Consider the following 26,129-nt stretch of genomic DNA (forward strand, 5'->3'; position numbering starts at 1 on the left):
GCAGTAGTCAAATATCTTTAAGATAATGACAGGTGCACTGTGGGCTATATAATTGGGGTGGTTCTGCCACAATTAATCTCCTATATATTCGCACATAAACACATATTAGTCCATCGAGGTTGTCACTTCAATTACCAAAACCAAACAAGAACCTTTCACACCTCCCTGACATTTTTCTATTATAATAATATTTTTTTTCTCTTAATAAAATATTGTTATTTCTACTCTAGAAGTTGTTTCTAACCCGAAAATATATTTTACTACAAAGGGGTAAGTAAAAAATGTTCTACATGTAGAAAAAACCATTTGTTTCATAAATGACAACTAGTGTCATGTAAGAGTGGCAACATTCTTAATTTATTAATTATGCAATATTGTTATTTATACAATATTTTTTCGAATGCATAATTATTTTATGGTCAAACTATTTCTATTCCTATCCTGTCATGTCAAGCCTCTTGCCTCATAACGATGTCTATCTTTTCAACTTATATACCTTTTGTTTTCGGTTGGAGTTTTTCTATGGATTTAGCGCCACTACGTGCCTCCAATGTCTTTGTGCCTCGCGGATAATAAATACTCGTTTAACCAGATTTGTTTAAGGTTGATAAAGTGTGACTATTCTAACACAAAAGTATTTTGCAACCTAATCTTTAACCGTGTTACAGGCACAACATAAAAATCTTGAGTACATTATAGAATGAAAAGAGAGTGCTAGGAAGACTCAAATTTTCACGAGATATTGAAATGTTGGTACTCTTTATTAGTTCTTGTTGGAGCATGATTTTTTTTAATGAGTTCATACCATTTTTTTATTGATGATAGCAATGTTCCTAGTTCATGGGAACTATTGTTCTATGTTTAGCACAAAAATATTTAATATTCACTTGAAAATTGTCACAAAGAAAAAAATGCTTTTATTTTAGAAAAATGTTGTTATTGTTATAGCTTCTTGGTTTGTGAAATTGGTATATGTTCTTGTGAAAATGGCTTCTAGCTTCAATAGAAAAATATTCAACCTTAAAAAAGTTCCATTTACTTATTTACAATGTACTATATATTTACTAGCCACTGATAGTGTCCAATGAAGAGAATAGATATGCAATTTCTGTTATTTAAAACAAATGTTGTACTAAAGAAGAGAATAGATATGAAATCAACAAGAATAAAAAATTAAAAGGGAGAGAAAGAAAAATAAAAAACAGAAATTTTCAAAGAAACTGAAAAAAAAAACGGCCCACAAGAAGCCCGTGTTTTTTTTTTCCGCCCGTCGATGCATAACCCGCATTCTCCCCTTCGATCCGTCCGCTGCATCCCTCTTCCCTCCTCCTCTCTCTCTCTTTCTCTCTCTCTCTCTCTCTCTCCCCTCTCGCTCTCAGACGACTGTTCGGCCGCCGCCGCCCTAAGCCGGTGCTGAGGCTTTCGTTGGTCTCTTCGCCGGCGACCAGCATCCACCAGGTACTCCCACTCCTTCCCTTCCCTTCCCTTATGCTGTGCGAAGCTGAGCACCGAAACCCTAACCTAAAGCTATTTAGCTATTTGATGACAAGCCTCCTAACTTCGAAGTTTTTGCAAAAATTATTGAGTGTACATGTGTACACCCATGTCCCTTTACTGGATCCGCCCCTGCTGCTTTTTTGTGTGGATGGTTTACTTGTTACTGAGTTGCCATGCTCTTTTGCAGGGTTTTCATGGTGGTGTGACCTGTCCCGGCCTAAAAAATGTATATAAAGAAGGCAAGATGTTCTGCCCTCGGCACAATTTGGTGGCATTTTTCATGAAAACTTGTTGACTTATTAGCCATCTGTCTGTACAGGTCATAATCGAAGGGTTTAAGAGCTACAGGGAGGAGATCTCAACAGAGCCCTTCAGTCCCAAAGTTAACGTAGTTGGTAAACCCCCTCTGCTGTTCCCTCACTCACAAACTAATATATTACTGTAGTCATAAGGTGATTAGTTTCACGTGTTTTGCTTCCTATCGGATGCACAGACAACTTAATTTGCTGTCATAAGTCACTCATGCAGCAACATAACCTCTATCTATATCTGGCCTTCAATAGATAAATCCTTGCATAGCAGGTTAATTGAAAGCTTTAGTTAGTGATGATCAAGATTTGGTGCATCTTCAAGATTCAGTTTTCCTTTATTTGCTAAGTTGGGTTTTGTTGTTTTGTTTTGGAAATTAGCATAGCCATGGCATATGTATGCATGCATTGTATCAGAAAACCATGACCTTGAAACAGTTACTGTTAAGTCCACATAACTCTTCTGTGTGCTTGTAGCTTCGTTTGCCCTATGGTGATCTTCTAATCTTTCTGCTGAACTCATTGCAAGTACTATAGTGCAACTAGAACTTTAATGCATATTTTTTCCTGCTCTTAAAGAACTGACATTTATTTAATTGTTTGCCACAGTTGGTGCAAATGGATCTGGCAAATCAAATTTCTTTCATGGTAATTTTAAACATGTGGCACTGCTATACTATCATATTTCTGCTCTTATGCGAGAATATTCTCCTGATTTGTTTATTCTTAATGCTCCAGCTATACGATTTGTCCTGAGTGACATGTTTCAGAACCTGCGAAGTGAAGATAGGGGTGCCCTTCTCCATGTATGCTCCCTCTTTGTTTAAGCAATCTAGATAGCTGGAATAGGTTGATGGTGTTTGATATACCTTACTAATAACCATTGCCAGGAAGGTGCTGGACACTCGGTTGTATCTGCTTTTGTTGAGATAGTGTTTGACAATTCAGACAATCGTATTCCAGTAAGTTCTCTAATCTATTCAGATTTTAATTTACGTATTCCAATCTATCTTCTAGAGTCTCAGGTTGCATATTTTGTTGAAAAATAGCAACACCTAGATCTCTCATGGTAGGCACTCATATAATTATCAGCTCTGCGTACATTGCTGCTTGGTTCATATATGGAAGCGGATAGCATCGCTCCAGTTCTTAACTTGTTTCAGCAACACCTGTGTGATGGACTGATGGTTGCCTTTTGCATTGGCACAATAATGTACATGCTCCCTGTTCTCCTGGCTGCGAATGAAAATACACTTTGCTGCAGGTTGATAAAGAAGAGGTACGCTTGCGCAGGACAGTTGCTTCAAAGAAGGATGAATACTACTTGGATGGGAAGCATGTCAGGCATGTTATCGTATGCCCTAAACCAGCCCAGCAATGTTATATCTTGTTGCTTGCTCATGCCTACTTTTTATTCTTACTATGTCCAGTAAAACTGAAGTCATGAATCTGCTGGAGAGTGCTGGTTTCTCTCGTTCTAATCCATACTACGTTGTCCAGCAAGGAAAGGTAGCAAGTACTCACCAGTCACCTGTTCATGTCTTCCATCTGTTCAGATATTACATCAACAAATTTGTCATCTGTAGATTGCATCCCTTACCCTGATGAAAGATTCTGAACGACTGGATCTTCTCAAAGAGATTGGTGGTACACGTGTTTACGAGGATAGACGGAAGGAGAGCTTGAAAATAATGACCGAAACAGGTAGTTTGAAACTTTGAATCACCACAATTCTTTATATATATCTTATCAAATATCAAAGTGACATGTTGAGATGACTATTCCTCTTACGAGCAGCCAACAAAAGGAAGCAGATTGATCAAGTTGTCCACTACCTGGAGGAAAGACTCAGAGAACTCGATGAAGAGAAAGAAGAACTAAAGAAGTACCAGCAGCTGGACAAACAGAAAAGATCACTTGAGTATACTATATTGGACCATGAACTTAATGATGCAAGGAATGAATTAGCTTCGGTAAGGCTCTACCATTTCTGTTACGCATGTTTACATTTTTGGACATTATTTTTGTTCTGCCTCACAAGTTGAAACAACTTGACTCAAAAGCAACGAAGGCCTTGGGATTGAGTTTGATGAACAAACCATTACATGACCATCTCTTGGGTTGTCTCATATCCTGATGGAAAGACCTTAATTTTCCAGAGAGCATAGAAGGACTAGGTTTTGAAATGCTTGTTTCATCACCTTTTGTTTTTTACTCACTCTTTTTTGTAGTCAAGAGCCTACAATTCATTATGCCATACTTGTGTTTAATATCAGTCTGGCTGATCTTAGTTGTTAGTGCATTTGCTGTGAATTTGTATACTTCTCACATCCTCCACAAAATGTAGCAGTTGATTATGCTGCATTCGCAGTCTAATTGATTGCCCTTTTCATCTGCTGTGTTAGCTGGGTTGTACTCTGGTCATCTGGTGCTATCTATACTAATCTAAAGAGTAAACTCTTTGTATTTTCTGTTCAAACAAGCCATTGTTGATGAGTGCTATGCTTTATCTCCATCTCTGATTTGTATCAGTATATCTTTAATCAATATCATCTGCTGATGGGCATAAACATGTAAGATGCTTAACCATATTCCCTTGCGCTTTTTTTGGACAATCCCTTGACATGACATAATTTATGTCAGTCCTGCTTCTGTAATCAGTATCAACTTCCACAGTAAAAAAACAATTTTCTAAATGTAACCATCATTTCTTCATCCTCATATATTCTGCAATGATTCTTATACTTCTTCCATTTGAATTCCTTGCTGCTATTAGATGGATGATAACCGAAGAAAAATTTCTGAAAGTATGTCCCTTGCGGACAATGAAGTGGTGGATGTCCGAGAGATGATCAAGAGTTTTGATAAAGAAATAAAAGTCTCAACTAAAGGGATAAATGATACCAAGGCGCAAAAGGAAGGTGTTGAGAAGAGGCGTACTGAAGCTCTGAAGGTAGTTGCTCAGATTGAACTTGATTTGAGAGATATAAAAGACAGGATTGTGAATGAGAAGCGAGCAAAGGTATGCCATTCTTTGAGCATGTAAATGAAATTTATGAGCTTGTTAATGTATTCTAGTTAATTATGTTTTGTTGCTGTGCTTAAAATAATATATTGTTAGGATGAAGCAGCGAGGGATTTACAGAGTGTGAGGAGAGAGAGTGAAAAGTCAAAGTCTGAATTGGCTGAAATTAGTAAGGTGCATCAGACCAAACTAAAGGAAGAGGAAGAGATATCAAAGAGGTAAAATGTGTTTTTGGATAATTATGTAGTTTATTTACGAACATTGCTTTGACACTTCCATTTTGTGGGGACAGCATTATGGATCGTGAGAAGCGGCTAAGTATATTGTACCAAAAGCAGGGGAGGGCGACCCAATTCGCAAACAAAGCTGCTAGAGATAAGTGGCTTCAAAAGGAAATTGAAGATCTCAAGCCTGTACTTTTATCAAATAGAAAGCAGGTAATGATCCAGTGACTGGTTTACTGGTTGCTATCTCAATGTGGACCTTTTTTCGGTTGCACTTCTTTTATTAGCTTAAACTTGGTCCTGCATTTGTCATATGTATTAGTTTGATCCATTTCATCTTAAATTCTGCTAATAGAACCTTATGGCATGAACCAAGAATCTTTTCTGGTTGTACCTTTAATTCATTCCATGGACCAAGATTTTTTTTTCTCTTTCACCCTCCAATTGTTTGCTGACCTAGTTGAAATATCTATTACATTCTTGCAAATATGGCAGGAAGGTTTACTTCAAGAAGAAATTCAGAAGCTTAAAGATGAAATCACTGATTTAACTAACTACATTGAGTCTAGGAAAAACGAATCAAGTAAGTTAGAGGAAGCACTTGCAAAAAGACATAATGACTACAACGATTTGAGGAAGCAGAGAGATGTGCTTCAAGAAGAAAGGAAGTATGTAATTTCCTATGAACGGTCATGACATTGCCATTGAATGGATGATATGTTGCATTAAAGTTTATATACTTAGTAGAAGGAAAGTTTTGCAGGTCATATTGGAAGGAGGAATCTGAGGTGACAGCTGAACTTGATAGGCTACAAGAAGAGCTTGTAAAGGCAAAGAAAAGCTTGGACCATGCAACTCCTGGGGTATTAAATGCTACTTATTTTACATGTTCTTTTGTTCATATTACTGATTGCTACCGAATTTTTTGTTTCTTGGGGTTTGCACTTTTATTCTGATGTGCATGCTATATATTGGCATATTATATATGCACCCATAAATTATTGCTGATCATGATATAAAACATAAATAAAAATCTCTATGTATTCATTTGATTATGTATCGTTTTTTCATTTTTCATATCAAGTTCTCTTAAAGCTTGGCCAATATTTTATTGTTGCTTGGAGTGACTACAATGGAGCTTTTATGACTTGTCTGTAATGTAATTACTTAGCAATTCTGGTTTGTGATAGTCACAACATGTTTGCTACACAATAAAATATTCCCTCCATAATGGTTCAGTGGCTCTTTCAAGTTTCAACCTCTTCTGGTGGTTGCAATGTTGTGGATAGAATTACATTTGCACCAAAAGTTGGGTACATGACTTCTCCTTATCTGTTGTTGTCAATCAATTGGACATAGATGATGATGAATTTGTCTTGGATCTCTACCCTATAAAATCTCTGCATTACAGAACTTATATCTCTGCCATGCACATTCATCTGCAGTCCCTCTCTTCAATCACACACTTTATCCCTACTCAGTTTGAATGGAGTAGCATGCACTTAATCTATTTTGCCAGGACAGTGCTTGAAGCAATCTTTGCTGGTGCTAACTTTGTTTCCTTCCTCAGGATATTAGGAGAGGCCTGAATTCTGTTAACACAATCATTAAGGACTATGGTATTTCTGGAGTTTTTGGTCCTGTATTAGAACTGGTTGATTGCGAAGAGAAGTTCTTTACAGCTGTTGAGGTCACTGCTGCAAATAGGTATCACATTATACTTCTTTTTAGATAGATATATACAATGGCTAATCTTGGATGCGTTCGGCTGCAGCAAACAGCCGATGGTGCTGCAGGCCTCCTCACAGTCACTGTAGCACCTGCTGCTACAGTGAGGGGTTGCAGCTGCAGCTGCAGCCGAACAGGGCTCTTATTTATTTCCTTTCTTCAATTTTTTTCTTAGTTCACTAATCCATTCTGTTCTTTTTAATAATCCATTCTGTTCTTAAATGAATAGCTTGTTCCATGTGGTTGTCGAGAACGATGACATATCAACCAGGATCATTGAATTATTGACTCGAATAAAAGGTGGAAGGGTGACATTTATACCACTGAACAGAGTGAAAGTTCCAGACCTCAGCTGTCCACAAAGTCCTGATTTTGTTCCGTTGTTGAAAAAATTGAAATATCGAGCTGAGCATCGTCGTGCTTTCGAACAGGTATTACAAGGGTGCATATTCTTCTCCCCTCCAAATTGGTGCCTACATGTTTCAGTTTGGTTATTTTGATTGAGGCTCCGTTAGAAGCAGCTTCCTTCTGCCTTCTCGCTATCATATCATCTGATTACATACAATCAAATGGAATAATTGAACCTAATCATTCAATCTGTATTGTCTAAGATACATGCTGTAGGCATGGTATCACATTCTGTGGAGTAACAGGTACCTCAATGGGGAGGATATGTAGTGTCTATGGAGTCTCCAGTAATATATACTCAGCCTCTGTTGCCACATCTGAGTTCTGGTCTGTTTACATGAAGGTTGGAAACTAGATGGTCGGTTCCCAGCTGACACGCCTTTAGTTCCATTCTGGTGACCACTTGGTGCCGTGTCAGCCATAACTAGCATGTCCTATGCCAGTCATTGCTGGTTGCTGCTCAGCCTTAGTTCTCCACATGCCTCTGCTTGAACTACAAGCGGCATGGCAAACCATAGTTTATGATGTATCAGGCATTCAAAATGTTGAGAAGTTCATGTATGTACTGTGTGTTCTTCCAGGTGAAGCTTTCTTAGAGTAATAAGTGCATTCCTAATTTACGTGCCGTTGAGTGTAAAACTGGCGGTTTTAGAATACAATGCAGTAATATTCTGCGTTTGTATTGGTTTGATATGGTGCCTCTGATCCTAGTCAAATTTATTTGGACCTCGATCATCAGCATATAAAGAATAGATTGATGGATAATGTAAGGTTTTATCTTAGTGATTTGGTAACACATAGTCTCTTTTGTTTTAGATTACCATAATTTTATAGTAATTGTGATTTGTGAGTCAAAGTTCAATCTTGCAAACCTGCTTCAATGTCCTAAATAACTTATACTATTTGTGATCAAAGGGAGTACTTGCCTCTATCTTTTCCATGGTCTGTTTATTTTAGTACACTTTTTCATTGTGGCTACATTACATGCTTATATGGGGCTTTTGCTCTTCCAAATAGTTAGCTTTCATTGTCCAATCACCTAAGGTAGTTTCTCAAGTCAATTGTTCTTCTATATTAGAAGAAAATTCTTTATTATTTTTTATATCTAACTTTGTATTTCTGTTAGGTTTTTGGCAGGACAGTCATATGCCGAGATCTGGAAACTGCGACAAAAGTTGCACGTAGCAATGGTCTAGATTGCATCACACTTGATGGTAGTCTTGGATTTTTACATTTTAGCTGTCATTGTTACTTCAATTCTAAAATTGTCAATTGAATCTGTAGTTTACTGGTTATTGTATCAGGTGATCAAGTAGGGAAAAAAGGTGCTATGACAGGAGGTTTCTATGATTCTAGACGCTCAAAACTAAAGCTTGTGAAAATAGTAAGGGATAACCATACAGCAATTGAGAAAAAGGCGACTCATCTAGAGGCTGTCGGAAATAAGCTAAAAGATATCCTGTTTTGGTTAATTATACTCTACTCTTTCTGTTCACATGAAGCTGGTTCAAGATTGTTACATCCTGTAATTATTTCCTGCAGCTAAATATTGGATAATTATTTTGAAGCAAAAGCTAGAGGGTTCTAAAGCTGTAGATTCATGGGAATAAAAATGCTAGAAACATTATATAAAGAGGTGCAAAAAAGATAGTAACAAAGTAAAAAAAAAACACAGAGACATTCATACAAACTAATCTGTGTAGACTAAGAGAACATCTTGGCATAGATCTTAAATACAATATTCCTTGCTTGCGTTGTAGTTCATTTTGGTGATACAAAGCCTGCAAAATTGTGTGGTATTGGTTAGAACAAAAATTTATTGTTGTATTGTTATCTTTCTCACTACCTTTTTTTGAACTACACAGACCTGCATAACTTTAGCATATTGAAACTCGTATTTTCCCTCTATGTTTCTTCTATTTTTCGGGCTTTAAATCCTAAGTAATTTGAAAACATAAAGCAACACAATAAGCTGTCTCGTTTTAACTAATTATTTGCAAGAGCAATATTTCATGGTTAGTTATCTTGCTGTTCATTGTTTATTTGCCAGAGGCATATTAAATGTACTGGATTTCACTTAACTTCCCATACATATAGATAAGAAAATTACAGATTTAGTTACCAAACAGCAACAAATGGATGCTGAACGTGATCATGCCAAGTCGGAGTTGGAACAATTTAAGGTTGACATTGCCAGGGCTATGAAGCAAAAGGTGTCACTTGAGAAAGCCCTTGGCAAGAAGGTAATTGTTTTTGTTTTCTTCTTGAATTTTTCATGGAGGATTCTTGTTATTCCTGCAGCAATTTTTTGTGCACTGTAGTTGAATGTTTTCTAACTTGCAGGACAAATCACTTGACAACATCCGCAACCAAATTGAGCAAGTCCAGTCTAGCATTGCAATGAAGAATGATGAAATGGGCACAGAGCTTATTGATCAGCTAACTTCAGAAGAAAGAGATGTCCTTTCACGATTGAATCCTGAAATTACTGATTTGAAGGAGAGGTTTCTAATGTGTAAAAACAGTCGGATTGAGGTTATTCAAACAAATTCAGTAGCAGCTGTTGTTGTTTGCTCCCAAGAGATCTGCTCTAATGCAGTTCAAATTGTTATGTAGATTGAAACGCGAAAGGAAGAATTAGAGACCAATTTATCAACGAATCTTATCAGGCGTCAGAAAGAGCTAGAAGCGATAATTTCATCTGCAGATTCTAGAACCTTGCCTCTGGAAGCTGAGGCAAAAGAGCAAGAACTGAAAAGTTCCAAGAGAAATCTTGATGAATTAACTTCGTTATTAAAGGGTAAGTTACACTGATTGACTTCTCGTTCCCTAAACCATATTAGATGACTTTTAGCTTAACTTAAAACAATCCTTTGTACAGCTAATGTCGATGCCATAAATAACTTCACCAGAAAGATGGATGATCTGAAAAGAAAAAGGGATGATCTGAAGGTAACTACTATTGCAGTTTTCTTTGTCGATCTCACTCTTGTTGACTTGCTTTATCCACTTTATCTTTAAATGCAGACTCGTGAAGTGATTTTGGAGCAGACTGTACAAGATGGTGCGAAAGACTTGGAACAGTTGATGAACAGCAGGAGCACTTATCTAGCCAAGCAAGAAGAGTGCACGAAGAAGATCCGAGACTTGGGCTCGTTGCCTGCTGATGCTTTTGAAGCGTACTGCATTCCTGTCCTTGCATCATGCTTTCTTTGTTTACAGGCATTAGATTTATCTTTCTAGATATTCCCTCAGTCCAAGTATATAGGTTATATTTATTTTGGCACGGTCATCTAAACTAGACTTGAACATCAGTTTGTTATAATATATCATTCATATCTACAGAAACAAATTAGTGTGAAAGCACTTTTGAGATATGAGTGTAGTCGTATAATTTTCATAGATTAAGCACTTTTAGTTAAAATATCCATAGTTTACTTTTTCCAAAAACATGCACACCCAATACAACTGGACTCTGAACTAAAATTTGTGTAGTCTGTCAACAACTTCATTACCCTGTAGGGCTTTTTGGTTGCTAGAGTTAGTGTTGTGTTAGCTTATTTTGTATTTGGCCAAAATATAGGTACAAAAGGAAAAACAAGAAACAGCTACATAAGATGCTCTATGACTGTAATGAGCAGTTGAAGCAGTTTAGTCATGTGAACCAAAAGGCTCTTGACCAATATGTGAACTTCACAGAACAACGCGAACAACTGCAGAGAAGGCGGGCTGAACTTGATGCCGGTGATGTGGTGAGTTGACAGTCAGTATAATTGTTTTTATTTCAGTTAGCTTGATGCTCCTGTCTTGAGTTCTGAACGTCCTAAAAGCTAGAATCTGAAAGACTACTGATCTGTGTTGCAGAAAATTATGGAACTCATATCGGTTTTAGACCAAAGGAAGGATGAATCAATTGAGCGCACATTTAAAGGGGTTGCAAGGCACTTCCGTGAAGTGTTCTCTGAGCTGGTGCAAGGTGGTCATGGATATTTGGTTATGATGAAGAAAAAGGTACCCTCACCTTTGCTCCTGCTTTTACTCACTGACCTTATTAGCCTTGTTATCCTGTTTTTACACTTGATTTTGTTTTCATTTTTGCCTGTCACCTATAGCCCTATAGGCCATTGCTCTGATGTTCTTTTTTTATTGCAGCTGTTCATTTGATGCAATGACAATCACACATGTTTACTCAGTTTCTAATGATGTTTTAGAGCTATTAATGAATTGCCTGGAGTCCCCTGAAATTTTCCCCTGCACCTGCATACATGCTGTTTTAAGAGTGAGTTTGTCAGTTTGCTTTGACTTTCTAATGTTTATGTACTCCTTTCTGTTATTAGGATGGAGATGCAGTTGATGATGATGAGGATGAGGATGGACCTCGTGACCCAGGCCCTGAAGGGAGAATAGAGAAGTATATTGGTGTGAAAGTCAAGGCAAGTCTTATTTGCATTGGGTGTATATATGTATGGGCTCACTTTGGTAGCAGTCTCATAATTCAAGATGGTGTTAAACAATTCTGAAGTTGTTATAGTCCTTTTGGATGATTCTGGTGCCTTTTCAGTTTAATTTTTGCCTGATATTTATTTAAGGGTGCTCATGATTCAGGTTTCCTTTACTGGCAAGGGAGAAACTCAGTCTATGAAACAATTGTCAGGCGGACAGAAGACGGTGGTCGCGTTAACACTAATTTTTGCTATCCAACGATGTGATCCAGCTCCATTTTATCTGTTCGATGAGATTGATGCTGCTCTGGATCCACAGTACCGAACAGCAGTTGGAAGTATCCTTTTTCTTTCTTTCTTTGTAACATTTATTTATCCTCTTTATAGAACCATGGTCTGCTGCTTATCGTAGTCCCAAGATATTTTTGTGTTTCTGGCTCATGTTCTAGTGTCTAGCTATGCGCATGATCAATGCGTCTTCTTTGTGTGTCCTTGAAGCAATAGAAGCTTCTGCTGCTGCTGCTATTGCTTTCCTTAAGTTTAATTCCAGATATGATCCGCCGTCTAGCTGACATGGCTGACACTCAGTTCATCGCGACCACATTCCGGCCGGAGATTGCCAAAGTGGCTGATAAGATATATGGTGTGACACACAAGAACAGGGTGAGCTACATCAACGTGGTGTCCAAGGAGCAGGCCCTGGACTTCATTGAGCATGACCAGACGCACAATGCCAGCTGAGGCTGCTGTGTATTGATCGTATGTGCCTCTTTCTACTTTAACATCCGCAAGCACGTAGTTGCCATGTTGGTTGGTGCTTACACTGTTCCTCCTTTTCCTCATGTGCAGTGCAAGCAGATGCTAACGCAGAAAGGATAGCTCTGGTTCTGTGATGGATATTATGGCCCATGGTTGTAGTTGTGTATATGTATGGTGTAGTTAGCTAGCTATTGGATAGCTTGTTTAACTAGTTGGCGCTTAGACGCGCAATCTGTGAGTGTGAATGTAGCTACCACTTTGTTTGGTACCAACTTGCTTACAATTGGCAAGCGCTGATTAGACGTACGTTACATGTTGCTTCAACATTGTCTCATCATTGTTAGGGTCTGTTTGGCACGTTCAGCCCAGAATTACTTACAGTGAATGGAGGAGCCAGAGTCAGTGAAGTAAAAAAAAAAAAACCCCGACTTCATCAGTCCTAGTTCATTTTGAGTAAAGATAAATATGTGTACTCTTACTACAATAATATACGGTGTAGCTGGAGCCGGCTAAAACTCCACAAAGAAAGCCTCTAACATCTTGGCCCTAGCCCTAGCCCCTTCGGATTACCTCATGGCCTAAGCCTTGTTATTTCCACTTTTATCATTTACTTCCTTTCATTTCTTTCAATATAAGGCGTTTTAGGGTATGAAAGTCTTTTAAGGATTACGACCATTAATTTCTCTCAACATTTTATTATTTCAGTCTTGTTACTGTTTTCCTCCTAACATCAAAGTATTGTTGACCAGCATGTTAATATTTTCTTTTGCCCTACGAAAATACAATTATGCATATATTTTGACTAATGGATGGTCAAATTTACAATATACACTTGGATGAATCTGGAGGAATTTATGAGAGAAAAACACTGTTTCGGATGAAAAAAGAAGTGGATCTAAGCCGGTTTAAGGGCACGCGAACAGGGCCATATACTGTGCAAACAATCTAAGCTAAACTAAGCACGGTGAGCAGGTTAAGAATTTTTTCAGTGTGGTGGGTAGAATTCTAGTTCCACGCTTACTCCTTTTTGGAATGCAGAAATCACATGGGAATTCTATAGAAATCAGTTCGTTTTTATAGGAAAAAAATATAGAAAACAGAAAAAAATTCGATAATTCAAAGGGCCTTAGTTTAGCTTATGCGCATGGCCACGGATGGAAATACCATTCCGCCACACTCTGTCTCAACCACTGTTCGGATCTAAGCGTGCATTTAATCCATTTAAATACTACCTCCAGTTTCATTTTATCTAGCACACACGCATATAAAAATTCACTTTAAAAACTTTGACCAATGATTAGGCTAATAACTTTTAACTATTATAATATAAACTTTACATAATTAGATTTGTAAGGAATTATACTATCTAATGATTATAAGTTTATAAGCATAATATAAAGCAAATGAATGGTCAAAGTATAATTTAGGAAGACCGTGTCCTTAACTTGCGACAGATAAAATAGAACGGAGGGACTAACATTTAAACGGTAAACGAAGGCCAATTGTGTCATTTAGTCCCTAAACAGTTGGACCATTTTAACTGTTTAAAACCATCTAACATTTAAACGGTAAACGAAGGCCAATTGTGTCATTTAGTCCCTAAACAGCTGGACCATTTAAACTGTTTAAAACCATATAAACGGTCTAAACAGAATCAAGCAAACTCTATTAAATGTGTTAAACGAGCATTTAATTCACCATTTAGTCAATAGAAGGAATGAAGGATTACAACTACTACACTTGGCATTGAAGTACTCCCGTTCATTCTAAATTATAAAACGTTTTGGTTTTTCTAGATACATAGTTTTTACTGTGTGTATGTCTAGATACATAATAATAAAAACAATGTATTAAAAAAGCTAAAACATCTTACAATTTAGAACAAAGGGAATAATTAACATTGTAAGTATACTGGGGTGGAGTGAGATTTAATTTTCTTTCTTTTCTTTTGGTGTATAATACTTATTTTTTACAGATGTAAATGTGTACACTTTTCTAGTATGTTTAACTTTTACATATATAAATGCGTATATTATAATATTACTCTACAAAACCATTTAAGCAGTGGCAGAGCCACAGGCATACCCTGTTTGACCAGCAAGTGTACAATATAATATAGGTATTATACATATGTATTTATAAAGAAAAAGAAAAAATATTCACCTGATCACGCCATCACGGAAGCAGTTAGAAGGCCCAGGAAGCGGCCCACGTAGCAAGTACGTACACGCCTACACGTATTGGCTTTTGGTATTCTATAATCTGGAAGAATTAGAACTATATGATTCTCAAGCATCTGGGTTCTAAGGCACATATTACAGCTCGATAGAGATACATTGGCTTTAAAAATCCCAATGTTGCAATTGATTATAATATTGAGAAGTGTTGAAAGGGTATTTTCTGCAATGATTTTAGTGAAAACAAAGTTAAGAAATAAGATAGGAGATAGTCTTTTGGATAAGTCTAGTCACTTTCATTGAGCGGGATATTTTCTTTGAAGTTGATGAAAATGATATAATCAAGACATTGATGTCCCTTCGAAAGCGTCAAAAAAATAGTCAGAAAAATAGCATTGTAAGTCTCCGGTTCTCTTTTATGCCTATATTTCAATTATCGGTATGACTTTTGAACTATTTATACTATATTTAATGGATGGTTTGAACTTAATCCATAAATTTAAGCCTTATTATGTTACTTAGTGCATAGATACCGAATTACGTTGTTAATTTTATAATTATTACCGAATTGATAAAATAGATTTACCGAATTATATATGAATTTTTTTAGACGGCGTACCCTAAGCTAAAATGCTAGATTCGCCACTGCATTTAAGCCGTTTATAAATACACTTAAACACCGTCCAAACGGACTAAACCCAAAATAAACCCAGTTGTTTGAAGTTAAGCGATTATGATACAAATTTGCTAATTGAAAACCGCATGTTTCGGAGCCTCAGAACATGCGGTTTCTGGGCCTCTCCTATTTTTTTTTTTTTCTGTATGCGTGCGTCTTGACCCGGTTTCCGTGTGCGGCGCCGGATCCAGGAGCGGCCCCGGCTTACGAGGAGGTGGAGACGAGACGCCTGGTCTGCGACGAGCTGGACGCCGTCACCACATCGATAGTCTGTGAATAATTTGTATTTTTTTTTGAAATTTTATGAATAATTTGATATATATTTCTTTGGTATATGCAATTCTTAAAAATAATTTATATTTTTTTTCCCTAAAAACTTTGGTAGATTTGCAATCCATAGAAATTACATCATTCTGTCAAAGAAATTACACCGAAAAAATCATTATAAACATAGTAATAAGACAGGTGTAAATATAGCTATAATACAGGTATCAAATATGGCTAGACAGATTCTTATGATAACACCGTCGATCAACAGACCCATCGGCTACCGCGCTGGCACACTGAGCACGTCTCAGCGAGGCTCCAACTATCCAATGTTCTTCTATGTGGCCAAGCGCGGGCTCCGACCAGGCAACCATGCGGCAGCCACGGCGCGGACCACGTTGGTGGTCACGCTCACGGCTCATGCGGCCGGTGCAGCATGCCAGACGCTGCCATGAAGCGACAAGACGCAGATCAGAGCAACCGGCAGCAGTGAATTGAAGTTGCAGGGTCGTTGCGAGCACACAAGGATCTCTGCTCTGGCTCTGCCATGGTGGTAACTTGGTAAGCACAGCTGGGCTGCTCGATCATCAAAGAAGCCTAGCGCACACCACTTGCTCGACAAAAGGCCTCAGCGCCAGCCAACGGTTGGGTGGAAAACTGTCTCGAGTTTCATTGGCTCTTTTCTATATTTTATTTTGCTATTAGTTTTCGAATGCTTTGACTTTTGTCTTGATCTGTTATATATACCTGTCCTTACATTTTATAACTAACAATATCATGAGGAATCATTATCAGCAACGATCTGATCTGTGAAGACAGTGACATGCACATCCCCATCCGCGTAATCTCTGAGCTACACAGATGCTTTCTCTTTGCCATGGTAACCCCCGCAGATTATACAAGGAAACGTGGTTCTTGCCAAATGTATCAACCTTGACATCTATACACTGACGTTTTACGCTCTAGCAGCTCTACGTAGTGTAGACCACATCAAAAAGATAATCAGCCTGTTCGCTTGTTGGTTTTCAGCTAGGGCTTATCAGCCAGCCAATAGTGTTTTCCTCTCACAACAAACTAGCACCAGCCGGGCTTATCAGCCAAAAAACCAACTAGCGAACAGGCCGAATGTCTTGATTCTTCCACTCCTAACGACCTTTGGCATGTTGTCATATTAATTACGGATCCAGCCTTTCAGAGTAACAGCGGATAGCTGGAATTTCCTGCCTGGAAAGCTGAGTGTCTAGAGCACATGACACTCCTTCAGCATCTTGCACTGCACATCTTTATGGATGGAATGATGTGAGATGTGACGTATTCCCTTTCAGCTTGGCCTGCACTCTTAGTCTCATTGTTTCATCCCAGCAACATGGAGGAGCTATCAGTTATCACAGGCTTATTTCGGATCACTAAGTTTGCAGTAGAGGCACAAGTTGGAAATGTGATGAATTTCCATTTTATTTAGATTAGATGCTCAACTTGTCACACTCATGGATACATGCACCACATATAGTTCCTCTGAACAGACCGGAATAGGACGTGATTGCTCGATGACAATTATTCTATTCTATTTTGTTCTGTTCTGTCTATCTTCTGCTGGTGCAATGCTCAACTTGCCAAGCTGTAGTAACTAGTAACCACATATCTACTCATAAAGCTACATGGTCACTTATTAGTCACGTTCCACTTGGTGGTGATAGTGCCAGTTTGGATCTGGTTACTATAGTTTTATCTTTTCCTTTTCTTGTGAGAACAAAATACTATGGTTAACAGTTAACACTGTTGAAAATTGAACACTAACAAATTTTGTTTAAGCTTTACTATGAGAGAGGCTATAGTTGACTCAAAGGTTATAATATTTTCACAGCCCATATGCATGCTGTAACTTTTAGCATTTTCCTACTGTCACCCATGGATTATGGTGGTCCATCTCACAACTTCAAACTCCCCAGTTAAACAACATTCCTTTGCTTTGTTCTATCTGAGGTTGATCAAAGGGATAAATTCTGCACTATGCTGATCGCAACATTGCCTTTCATTTCTTACCTTCCACCTTTCCAAAACTTTTCAGAAGTCCTAAAATTAAAACTGAATGGAAGAACAACATGGACATTAAAAGAACTGCAAACAAAAATGGGCAAGTAATATACATGTATATATAAGTAACAGTATGAAATATAAAATGGACAAGGAGATGCTACCTCAGATTTTCTGGAGAGATCAAGCCATGCAATAAGGAGCATGCATAATTCTCCCATTTACTTCCAAGGCATAATTCTTCAGATAATGGCGACTACACATTCCCTCTTGCATTTTGGAAGTTGATTCTGTTGAGCCTTGACGTGGACTTCTTACAGTGAGTATTCTTTACCTTTTAAAATTATTCAGTGATATAGCCTTAGTGGGAGCTGAATATGGAAACTGTACCTAACTGCATATGCAATCAGAAACTTGCTTGCAAAGAAGCCACAGCCACAAGTATTCCCTCTGGAAGGTGTACATAATTGTGTTATCCTGCTGACATATAGATCTTTATTAAGCATGGAGTGAAAACATTTAAAGACCTTATGGTTTTCCTGTTTTTGTATCTTCCCGAACTGTATGCTTTTAGGTTTTGAGTAACGACAAATCTGATATTTTGTACAGGTTGCTTTTTGAGGACCTTTCTTTTCTGATTTTATAGAAAAAAACACTTTTCGCAAGAACATGTGCAATATGGAGGGGAACAATATGCATAAGGACGAATATGCATGCTTCTAGTACCAGGGCATAACACAATGATGCCTATAATTTCTAGTTTGAAAAAAGTTAGATCGGGTGGCTTATGAACCTGTCTCGTGAAGTAGCTTCATCTAGTACCATGTAAACTGAAACCTCTGATGCTATTGTAGGGACAAAATCACGCATAGCTCACATATTTTGGCTTGAGCTGCCTCCCACACTTCCCATCTCAATCATTAGAAAATCAAAAGTAGAATGGAATATGATTCTTGCTATATATGTAGTGGGTCTGGCACACACACAAAAAAAGATCCAGGCCTTTTTTTTTTGTTTTTTCTACCAGGTTATCATTTTTCCTGGAAAAAATACCGAAGTTTTCATACACATCAGTTTATAACTAACTTTTTGTATTTTTAATCACCTCTTAAAATTTGCATCATTTAGAAAGAATCAATTGCTCTACATTTGCAAAAGCAATAGGAATATTTGCAAAGGCAAACACCTTTCCTGGCATGCAAGCCTAGAGTAGAAGTCAGTTGTAGAAAATACCTCAATAGGGATAAAAATATTGTTGATGTCTTGTCAACTAATATTTCTTCACATTGTCAATTATTTTAAACAAGTTCTAGCTTTGACATAAGAATGGTATTAAATTTGAGAGTTTTTGCAACCTGAAAAGGTTAACCTTTTGAAAATTTGAGAGCTGGAAAGAATCATATGGTTTGCATGGATACTTTGTTACAAAACCTTAAGAGTGAATTCAAGAGAGTAATTTTACAGTAATTTTCATTGTAGTAAAAATACTTCATGTTAAGATCTTAGCTTCTTGGTGTACTTCTGTAAGTACATGTACCATCATGAAGACTGTAGCCAAGTATATACTGCTAATGGGCTTGCATTTCTGCCTGATTTGGTTCCCATACCCATGCTGATTCGGTAATGAGGCTTGATAGATCTGTCTTGTAATATAATCGTTGTTCCTGATTTCTTTACTGTATCCTGATGGTATATCAATTGCAAGTTGCAGTAGAATATTATTTCATTATTGTTTTCTGTGTGAAAATCTGCCACCAATTGGTTTTCTGTGGGTCTGTGGGCGAGTAATGCTTCCAGTAAAGATTTTTTTTGCAGTTTCATCTAACAGAAACTGCTACCACTGATGTCAAAAGAAAAAGTTCATGACTAGAAAATAAGTTGACTCATGCTTATTCCTTGCAAGTTTGTTTTGAGTTTGTCACATAGGGAGTTGCATGGATTTGTTGGCAGAAGTGCGCATTAATAATCCATGCACCATGCAGCAGAGAAATGTTTATTGGCTGCCCAATAGAGAAAGGAGAAGAGAACATTTATATATTAGGTTGCTTCTCCACTGTCGAAGATGCGTCCTTCTAACCTGTGTGCCAAATGCATTTTCATGAAATGACCATGTGCCATTGCCACCCTCAATATGTATTTCTGTGTGCAGGATTCTTCACTTAGAGAATTTTTTATAATCTTCTATCCTTTTCCTGACATAAGATTTTCAGAATCCAGATTCTCCTCTATGACAGCACAAGGTGTCACAAACCGCACTGCCATGCAATGCAGATTCAGGGAATCTTTCGACATATATTCCCCTCTCCAGGCTTTCACTATAAATAGAAGCCAACTGGGGTTTTGCACTTCATACAATTTCAAACCTTTAGAGCTTACAAGGAGTAGCAGAGCTCAGAAGCATTGGTATTCAGCACACAGTGCACCTTCTTGAAGAACCGCAGAGGAGATCACACAATGAGCTATTACGGCAGCAGTTCTTCTGGTAAACTGTCTGTTCCATTTCTCCATTAGCCTAATCCTCTGATCTACCATTTATGCCCATACATTATCCTGCATGGATGATCGATCATTCAGGTGGACGAAGCAGTAGGAGAGTCGACTACGGGAGGACATATGTGGTGAGGCCAAAGGGAAGGCACCTAGCCACCATTGTGTGGCTCCATGGCCTAGGTGACAATGGTGCCAGGTACCCGCTTATTGCAAGGCTCATACCTACTTCTATTTTTCTTAAATTTTGGTTGTTCATATGATGATCTTCCATGCATGATATCTCATGCAACTGTCACCTGAATGCAAACTACACTTGTCAATCAAGAGAGAGAACTAGATCGTTGCAGTGTTGATCTAAAACACTTTATTCTCTTCCATCCTTTTGCTAGAAATGATTCAAGTGGCGTCCTTTTTGTCTGTCCGTGCATGCATATATTCCAGTATTGCTTTGCTCAAAGTACATGTTTCTCATACCTAGTTGCATGTTAGATAATCTACTGCTACCTTGTGTGAACACAACAAGGGAAGGCGATGCCGAAAAGGCCCCCTGCTGTGATATTGTAGCCGCTGCAGGTGCAGGCGCCGCACGGCTCACCTGCAGCACTGTAGGCACATGCAGTGGCCGGCGCAGAGTCAGCCCTGTATGTCAGTGGCGTAGCCAGGATTTGTAGCTATGGTTGTCCATTGTCTAAATTTTTTTTAATGCTATACCAATTTGATAAGTAAATAGAACCAATGATAAACTTTATCGCTCTTTGTTTCAACAATTCTCCAAGAGAATTATATAATGTTTCAATATATATCCAATACTGCAAAAAATCATATATTGAAATAAAATAATTCAGTGTTGCACTTGCACCCAAAAAAATCAGTTTTGCATACCCTATGGCTTGTGCACTTTTCCTGTCTGACTGTCTGCAGATCGCAGATCACCGAACCGATCATATATTGAAACTGAAGAAACTGAAAGGAAAAGAAGAAACGTATGTACTTGTGAATAAAGGAGAATAGGGACAGATCATAGACGTTGGCTCAGCAGCCAGCAGGATTTAACGTTGGCTCAGCAGTTCAGTCTTGGAGTCGCTAGGATTCAGAGTACCTGCTGGGCTGCTGCTTTGCGTTTGCCATCGTGGCGATGACGATGTCAGAGTCCGATGGGCGATGGCCGACTGGTGCTCGCCGCCGGCAGCAGTTGCATCGCGGCCATCCACCAATCCCAGTACCCCACAATTGCACCGCACACCACGCGAAAGAAGGAAAGCAAACTATACGATTGGAGACGAACTGACGGCGGCAGCCGGAAGATCCTGAGCGACTGAGCGAGTCCTGACTCTACCTATGGGCTTTGGTTGGGCCGAGTGGTCCACGGCCCACAGGGACCACCCTGTAGCTCCGCTCCTGCTGTATGTTATCTAGTTACCTACAGCATGTGCGCTGTACTAGGACTAGATGGATAGAGTTGTATAAATAGATTACCACGGCAACTCAGTAAAGAGAGTTCAGATTTGTCATCTCACAGACAGGGCTTCGGCCAACGCTGGTGTCTTTTATTGTGTGTGCTTGCTCTGTTCTCCCTTCTTCTTCTAGCTCCAGCCATAGTGTGTGGGGACGGACAACGCTTGTTTGTAGTCGGCACGGCTAGTGGGTGTTCGACAACACTAGTGGGTGCTCGACAAGACTGGATGAGTGGTTCACTCACCTGAGCCGGTGATCCTGTGGGCCAACATTGCACACCTAACAACCTTCTTTGCCACGAAGGACGCTGATAATGCTTTCCCACTTTCCATTCAGAAAGGATAGGAATGTCTAATACTTTTTGATGCGGGCTAATAATACATAAAGTTGGCTAATTGCGTATGTATGTCGCATAGTTATAAGTATAGGCAAAATCCTTAATTTACAGTTCCCTGTCTGCACAAACTATGTAAAGTAAAGAACACCGTATTTTATAACAAGGTAGCAAAAAAAAAAGACTCGACCAGGGGGAGAGACGTCCTCCTGATTTTTCCCTTGAGAAGTTTGTTCCAGCCTTTGAACCTGGACTGGTGACAGGGGTTTCTTGCCCCCCTGACTTACAGTCTAACCAGTGTAACTCAGGAGAAGTTGGCTTATAACAAGGTAGTAAGGGCCTAAAATTAAAGTATCTTGTTCTTGTGATCCATTATCAGACTTTTTATCAGTTACGAGTTTTGGAGAAAAATCAACTGATAGTAAGGCTGAAGATTACTTTTAAGAGTCCTTTTCGAGTTTGTGTATTTGTCCAGGTTAGCTTCAGATGTTCTTTACCCACTTACTATTAGTTTTCTGGTACCACAATGAAAAAAAAGGCAAACATCAGCATCTGGGCTGCTTGCACACAGCATTATTATTGTTTAGCTAATTGTTTAGTCTCTCCAGATAATCTAGGAAATGAAGGCTACCTCCTCAACTTGCTGTGAAAAATTGGTTCAGTACTGAGTTATTCCTCTTTAACTGTTTTGTGTGTCAATCTTTAGTTCCAAATGTTCTTTTCTCCAATCTGCAGATCTTTTGTGTTGCCGGTACTTATACAACATTTGATGCTTTATATAATGTGTTGCAATCTACAACATTTGAGATGACCTGGAATGGAATATCTTTACCAGTTGCTGCTGCCATGCTTTTCTTGACATAGAGAACTGATTGATTTCCTTTTCCTTCTTTTAATCATTCTGCATTTTTTTCCAGCTGGTCCCAGCTCCTGGATTCTCTTCCTCTACCAAATGTAAGCATTGATGCTTTGTACTTGAAGCACGCTTCAATAGATATGGATACACCTTGTCTTATTCCTGAACCATCATACAACAGTTTCAGTATTTGTAAACATCTTCAGAACAGTGTAGCTTATTTTGCTCAGTAGTTTGGGCATATAAGGCAGCTATTCTTACTGCAACGAAGCTTATTTATGTTGAAGCTCGTGTTCATGTAGATCAAGTGGATATGCCCCACCGCTGCAAGCCGGCCTGTCGCGGCTTTTGGTGGATTCCCTTGCAGTGCATGTGAGTTCCTTTCATGGAAGCTGAAGTTACATACTCCAACTAACAGTATTACCGTTTCTCTGAACTCTGAAGCCTGGAGAACATTTGATCACTATTTTCGGGAACTGAAACAGGGTTTGACGTTGAGGACACATCTATAGATGGCCGTGATGACATTGAGGGACTGGATGCTTCAGCTGCACACATTGCAAATCTGCTGTCCTCTGAGCCATCTGATGGTACTAATAGCTAATCCCAAGATCATGCCATCACATACTTGCTAAGTGCTAAGACTCATGATACTAATTTTGCTGTTGATAGGAATGTATATGTTAGTTGATAAGCTAACTATAAGTCCATATCTCATAAAAATGTTCATCAGTACATGTGGCAGATTTATGATTTTAGATACACAGTTCATACAGATTTGCTCTCTTTTATTCATTCCATTGACGTTCGCCACATGTGAGCAGTGAAGCTTGGGATTGGTGGTTTCAGCATGGGTGCCGCTGTTGCCCTCCACTCAGCAGCATGCTATGCTCATGGCAAATTCACAAGTGGCATTCCCTATCCAATCACACTCAACGCAATCATCAGTTTGAGTGGCTGGCTCCCTTGCTCAAGGTCTAACTTGACATCCTCTCCATAGATCATCCGTGTCATAAACTTGCTATGTTATTAATATTTTTTCATGGATCCTAATGTTAACTCTTGGTATTTTCAGGACCCTGAGGGGCAAGATGGAGAGTTCGCATATTGCTGTAAGAAGGGCTGCCTCCTTGCCCATCCTGCTTGGTCATGGAAGAGGTGACGATGATGTTGATTCAAAACCCCCAGAAATTCAGTATATACTACTAGACAATAAGTTTTTTTTTTCTAAATCTTATGTGTTTTTGCAGTGGATGAAGTTGTCGTCTACAGGAATGGCGAGAGATCAGCTGAGATTCTGAGGAACTCAGGATTCTCATTTCTGACTTTCAAGCCCTACAACGGGTACAGATGCATGCATAAGCTAGATAAAGTTTCAGTTTCTTCTCCCGCCGGACAACCAGATTGATTAAATGACTTGTGACGATGCAGGTTGGGCCATTATACAATCCCTGAAGAAACGGACGATCTCTGCAACTGGCTCAGCTCATCACTTGGCCTCAGCCGATCTCGCTAAAAGAATTGTTTTTGCGTATGCGCAATGGGTTTGCTAGTAGCATATATTTTGAGGGGTGGTTTGGTTTGATAGCTTATAACACTTGATGCTGCTCTCTTACTCTCCAGTGCTCTCTTCGCATTTGGCTTTTGCTGCCATCGTCCTAATTTACTGGTATATGTTTTGCCTGCTACTGGCAAGGAGTTACTATATGTAATGCGGTACTTTGTCTGATGTTGTTAATAAAAAGAAAATGCCGTTGAGATTCAGAAACAACATTTGTACTGTATCCAGGCAGCAAAACTGGAGACGTCTTGACTACATTTGAACATTTGTTACGTTTCAGTTCCATGGTTGTTCAGAAGCTCCTTAACCATTTAAGAGATTCAGAAACAAAACTTCTTCTTAATACAATGATACGTTAGCTCTCCTGTGTATTAAAAAAAGATTCAGAAACTGAAAAGCTCGACTGCTCTGACCTAGCTACATTTAAGAGCGAAGCAAAATGGCAGTGTAGGTGCCAGGTGCAACTAAGATTGTATTCCCTCCATCCACAGAAGAATGCAATTATGGGAACCGTGCCGATCTCATGTTTGACCAAGTTTATAGTAAATAAATTTATTATGAAAATATATTCTATAACTAAAATCTAATGGTACTTGTTTTGTCTCATGAGTATTAGTACTTTCTCATATAATTTGAGTCAATGTTCAAACTATTTAACTCCTCGAAATGTGAAAATTACATTCTTTTGTGGATGGAGGGAGTATCCATCTATCCAGTAATTCATGATTTTGGCGTTATCTAGTATTTACACAAGATCGGGTGTGGTTTGTTTGTCAAGGTTTGGATTGAACGTGTTTGGTCGCATTGTGAATGCAGTTTAGTATTTAATTTGGGTTAGCACTGTTTAGAGGAATTAGATAGAAAAAATTACAGTTAAAACAGCAAGCACCAGTGGTCTAGTGGTAGAATAGTACCCTGCCACGGTACAGACCCGGGTTCGATTCCCGGCTGGTGCATTTTTATTTTTCTTTTGTTTGGGATTTTCTATCACCAATTCTGCATAGAATAAATGAACGAATTTTTCCTTTTTGTTTGGAATTTCCGAACACCAATTCTCCATGAATGAAGCAAAAATGTAAACTGAAAGACCCATGAACCAAAAAATTATTGAATGTGCAGTTAGAGGTAAGCTAAACAACTTATGGTGAGTCACTGAAGACATGCTTGGGTATCTTTGGTTCAGCATCGAGTCTCTTCGCTGATCTGGAGAAATGTGTGGCTACACCTATAACTGCTCGGGCCAGGAGCTCGCTTTGGTTCAACAAGTCTGGGCTGCAAGGGATGTCCATTCAGCAGCCTGCGCCATCACTCTTTGCGGCAATAGGAAGGAGACGCCGAGGACGTCCTGTCGCATGTGGATTTGTAACTGGTGTGACGTGCTAGACGCGATCGCCAAAAAAAAAAAAAAAAAATGTACCAACTAGTGTGCACTAATGACAGACTAATGACAAGTTCTTCAACCTGGTTATATAGCATTAGTAAGACGAAGCCAAATTAAATGTCGAGACGACAAAGATGACATTCTTTTTTCTTTTTCCTTTTAACGAACCAGCATGAGAGCTACCTGTTATATTAACAAGCAAAAAAAGCCCTAATAGGCATTATACAGAGAGAAAAAATAGTCATAACAACAACAAAGCCCTAGCTGGTCAAAACAGGAAAAAAAAACATCGCACATGAAAAAAATGCACGGAGTGCAAAAACTCAAAAATGTTGGAGCATTATTTGTTTAAGGTGCTTTGCTCTCGCCACGGCCCAAAGGCGTGCTTCATCTCGAATACCCTCGCGTTCTTTTTTGTCCAAATTTCCTAGCAAACGAGCATGATCAGCGAGTGTAAACCTCCCTTGACCACACTAGGTTTCTGATCCAAAACTGTCCACCAATTGT

The 26,129-nt window shown here is 38.7% G+C and overlaps 2 protein-coding genes and 1 non-coding gene across 6 annotated transcripts; all 3 read left to right on the plus strand.

The window, feature by feature from the left end:
* The first annotated feature begins 1,296 nt into the window (after nucleotides 1–1,296).
* Nucleotides 1,297–12,715, plus strand: LOC136509999 (structural maintenance of chromosomes protein 3-like). 2 transcript variants are annotated; one of them, XM_066504573.1, is made up of 30 exons: nucleotides 1,298–1,458; nucleotides 1,685–1,736; nucleotides 1,817–1,892; nucleotides 2,415–2,453; nucleotides 2,544–2,611; nucleotides 2,696–2,767; nucleotides 3,070–3,149; nucleotides 3,236–3,314; nucleotides 3,392–3,509; nucleotides 3,603–3,778; nucleotides 4,582–4,827; nucleotides 4,927–5,048; nucleotides 5,123–5,267; nucleotides 5,550–5,722; nucleotides 5,818–5,917; nucleotides 6,625–6,761; nucleotides 7,012–7,213; nucleotides 8,317–8,404; nucleotides 8,495–8,644; nucleotides 9,282–9,433; nucleotides 9,534–9,725; nucleotides 9,807–9,990; nucleotides 10,072–10,142; nucleotides 10,218–10,369; nucleotides 10,774–10,942; nucleotides 11,055–11,201; nucleotides 11,528–11,623; nucleotides 11,796–11,970; nucleotides 12,183–12,391; nucleotides 12,482–12,715. In XM_066504573.1, exons 2-29 carry the CDS (start codon nucleotides 1,722–1,724, stop codon nucleotides 12,371–12,373), a joined length of 3,615 nt encoding a protein of 1,204 aa, XP_066360670.1. In that variant the 5' UTR covers nucleotides 1,298–1,458; nucleotides 1,685–1,721; the 3' UTR covers nucleotides 12,374–12,391; nucleotides 12,482–12,715. The 2 variants fall into 2 exon arrangements, with proteins under 2 accessions (XP_066360671.1, XP_066360670.1); XM_066504574.1 differs by lacking the exons at nucleotides 11,528–11,623; nucleotides 11,796–11,970; nucleotides 12,183–12,391; nucleotides 12,482–12,715 and adding an exon at nucleotides 11,343–11,516 and having other exon boundaries at nucleotides 1,297–1,458.
* A 3,029-nt stretch (nucleotides 12,716–15,744) lies between these two features.
* On the plus strand, nucleotides 15,745–24,442 carry LOC136514070 (uncharacterized). 3 transcript variants are annotated; one of them, XM_066508053.1, is made up of 10 exons: nucleotides 15,745–17,864; nucleotides 19,756–20,027; nucleotides 20,120–20,231; nucleotides 22,742–22,778; nucleotides 22,983–23,052; nucleotides 23,166–23,270; nucleotides 23,505–23,655; nucleotides 23,756–23,838; nucleotides 23,931–24,024; nucleotides 24,112–24,442. In XM_066508053.1, the coding sequence occupies exons 2-10, from the start codon at nucleotides 20,000–20,002 to the stop codon at nucleotides 24,194–24,196; spliced, it is 765 nt and encodes a 254-aa protein (XP_066364150.1). In that variant the 5' UTR covers nucleotides 15,745–17,864; nucleotides 19,756–19,999; the 3' UTR covers nucleotides 24,197–24,442. The 3 variants fall into 3 exon arrangements, with proteins under 3 accessions (XP_066364150.1, XP_066364149.1, XP_066364148.1); XM_066508052.1 differs by having other exon boundaries at nucleotides 15,745–20,027; XM_066508051.1 differs by lacking the exons at nucleotides 15,745–17,864; nucleotides 19,756–20,027 and having other exon boundaries at nucleotides 20,045–20,231.
* Nucleotides 24,443–25,126: 684 nt separating this feature from the next.
* TRNAG-GCC (transfer RNA glycine (anticodon GCC)) lies at nucleotides 25,127–25,197 on the plus strand. Its single transcript has one exon. It is a non-coding gene; the product is annotated as a tRNA-Gly (tRNA).
* The last annotated feature ends 932 nt before the right edge of the window (nucleotides 25,198–26,129 follow it).

Source organism: Miscanthus floridulus, chromosome 16 (genome assembly GCF_019320115.1).
Source record: "Miscanthus floridulus cultivar M001 chromosome 16, ASM1932011v1, whole genome shotgun sequence".
In the NCBI taxonomy this organism is placed as follows: domain Eukaryota; kingdom Viridiplantae; phylum Streptophyta; class Magnoliopsida; order Poales; family Poaceae; genus Miscanthus; species Miscanthus floridulus.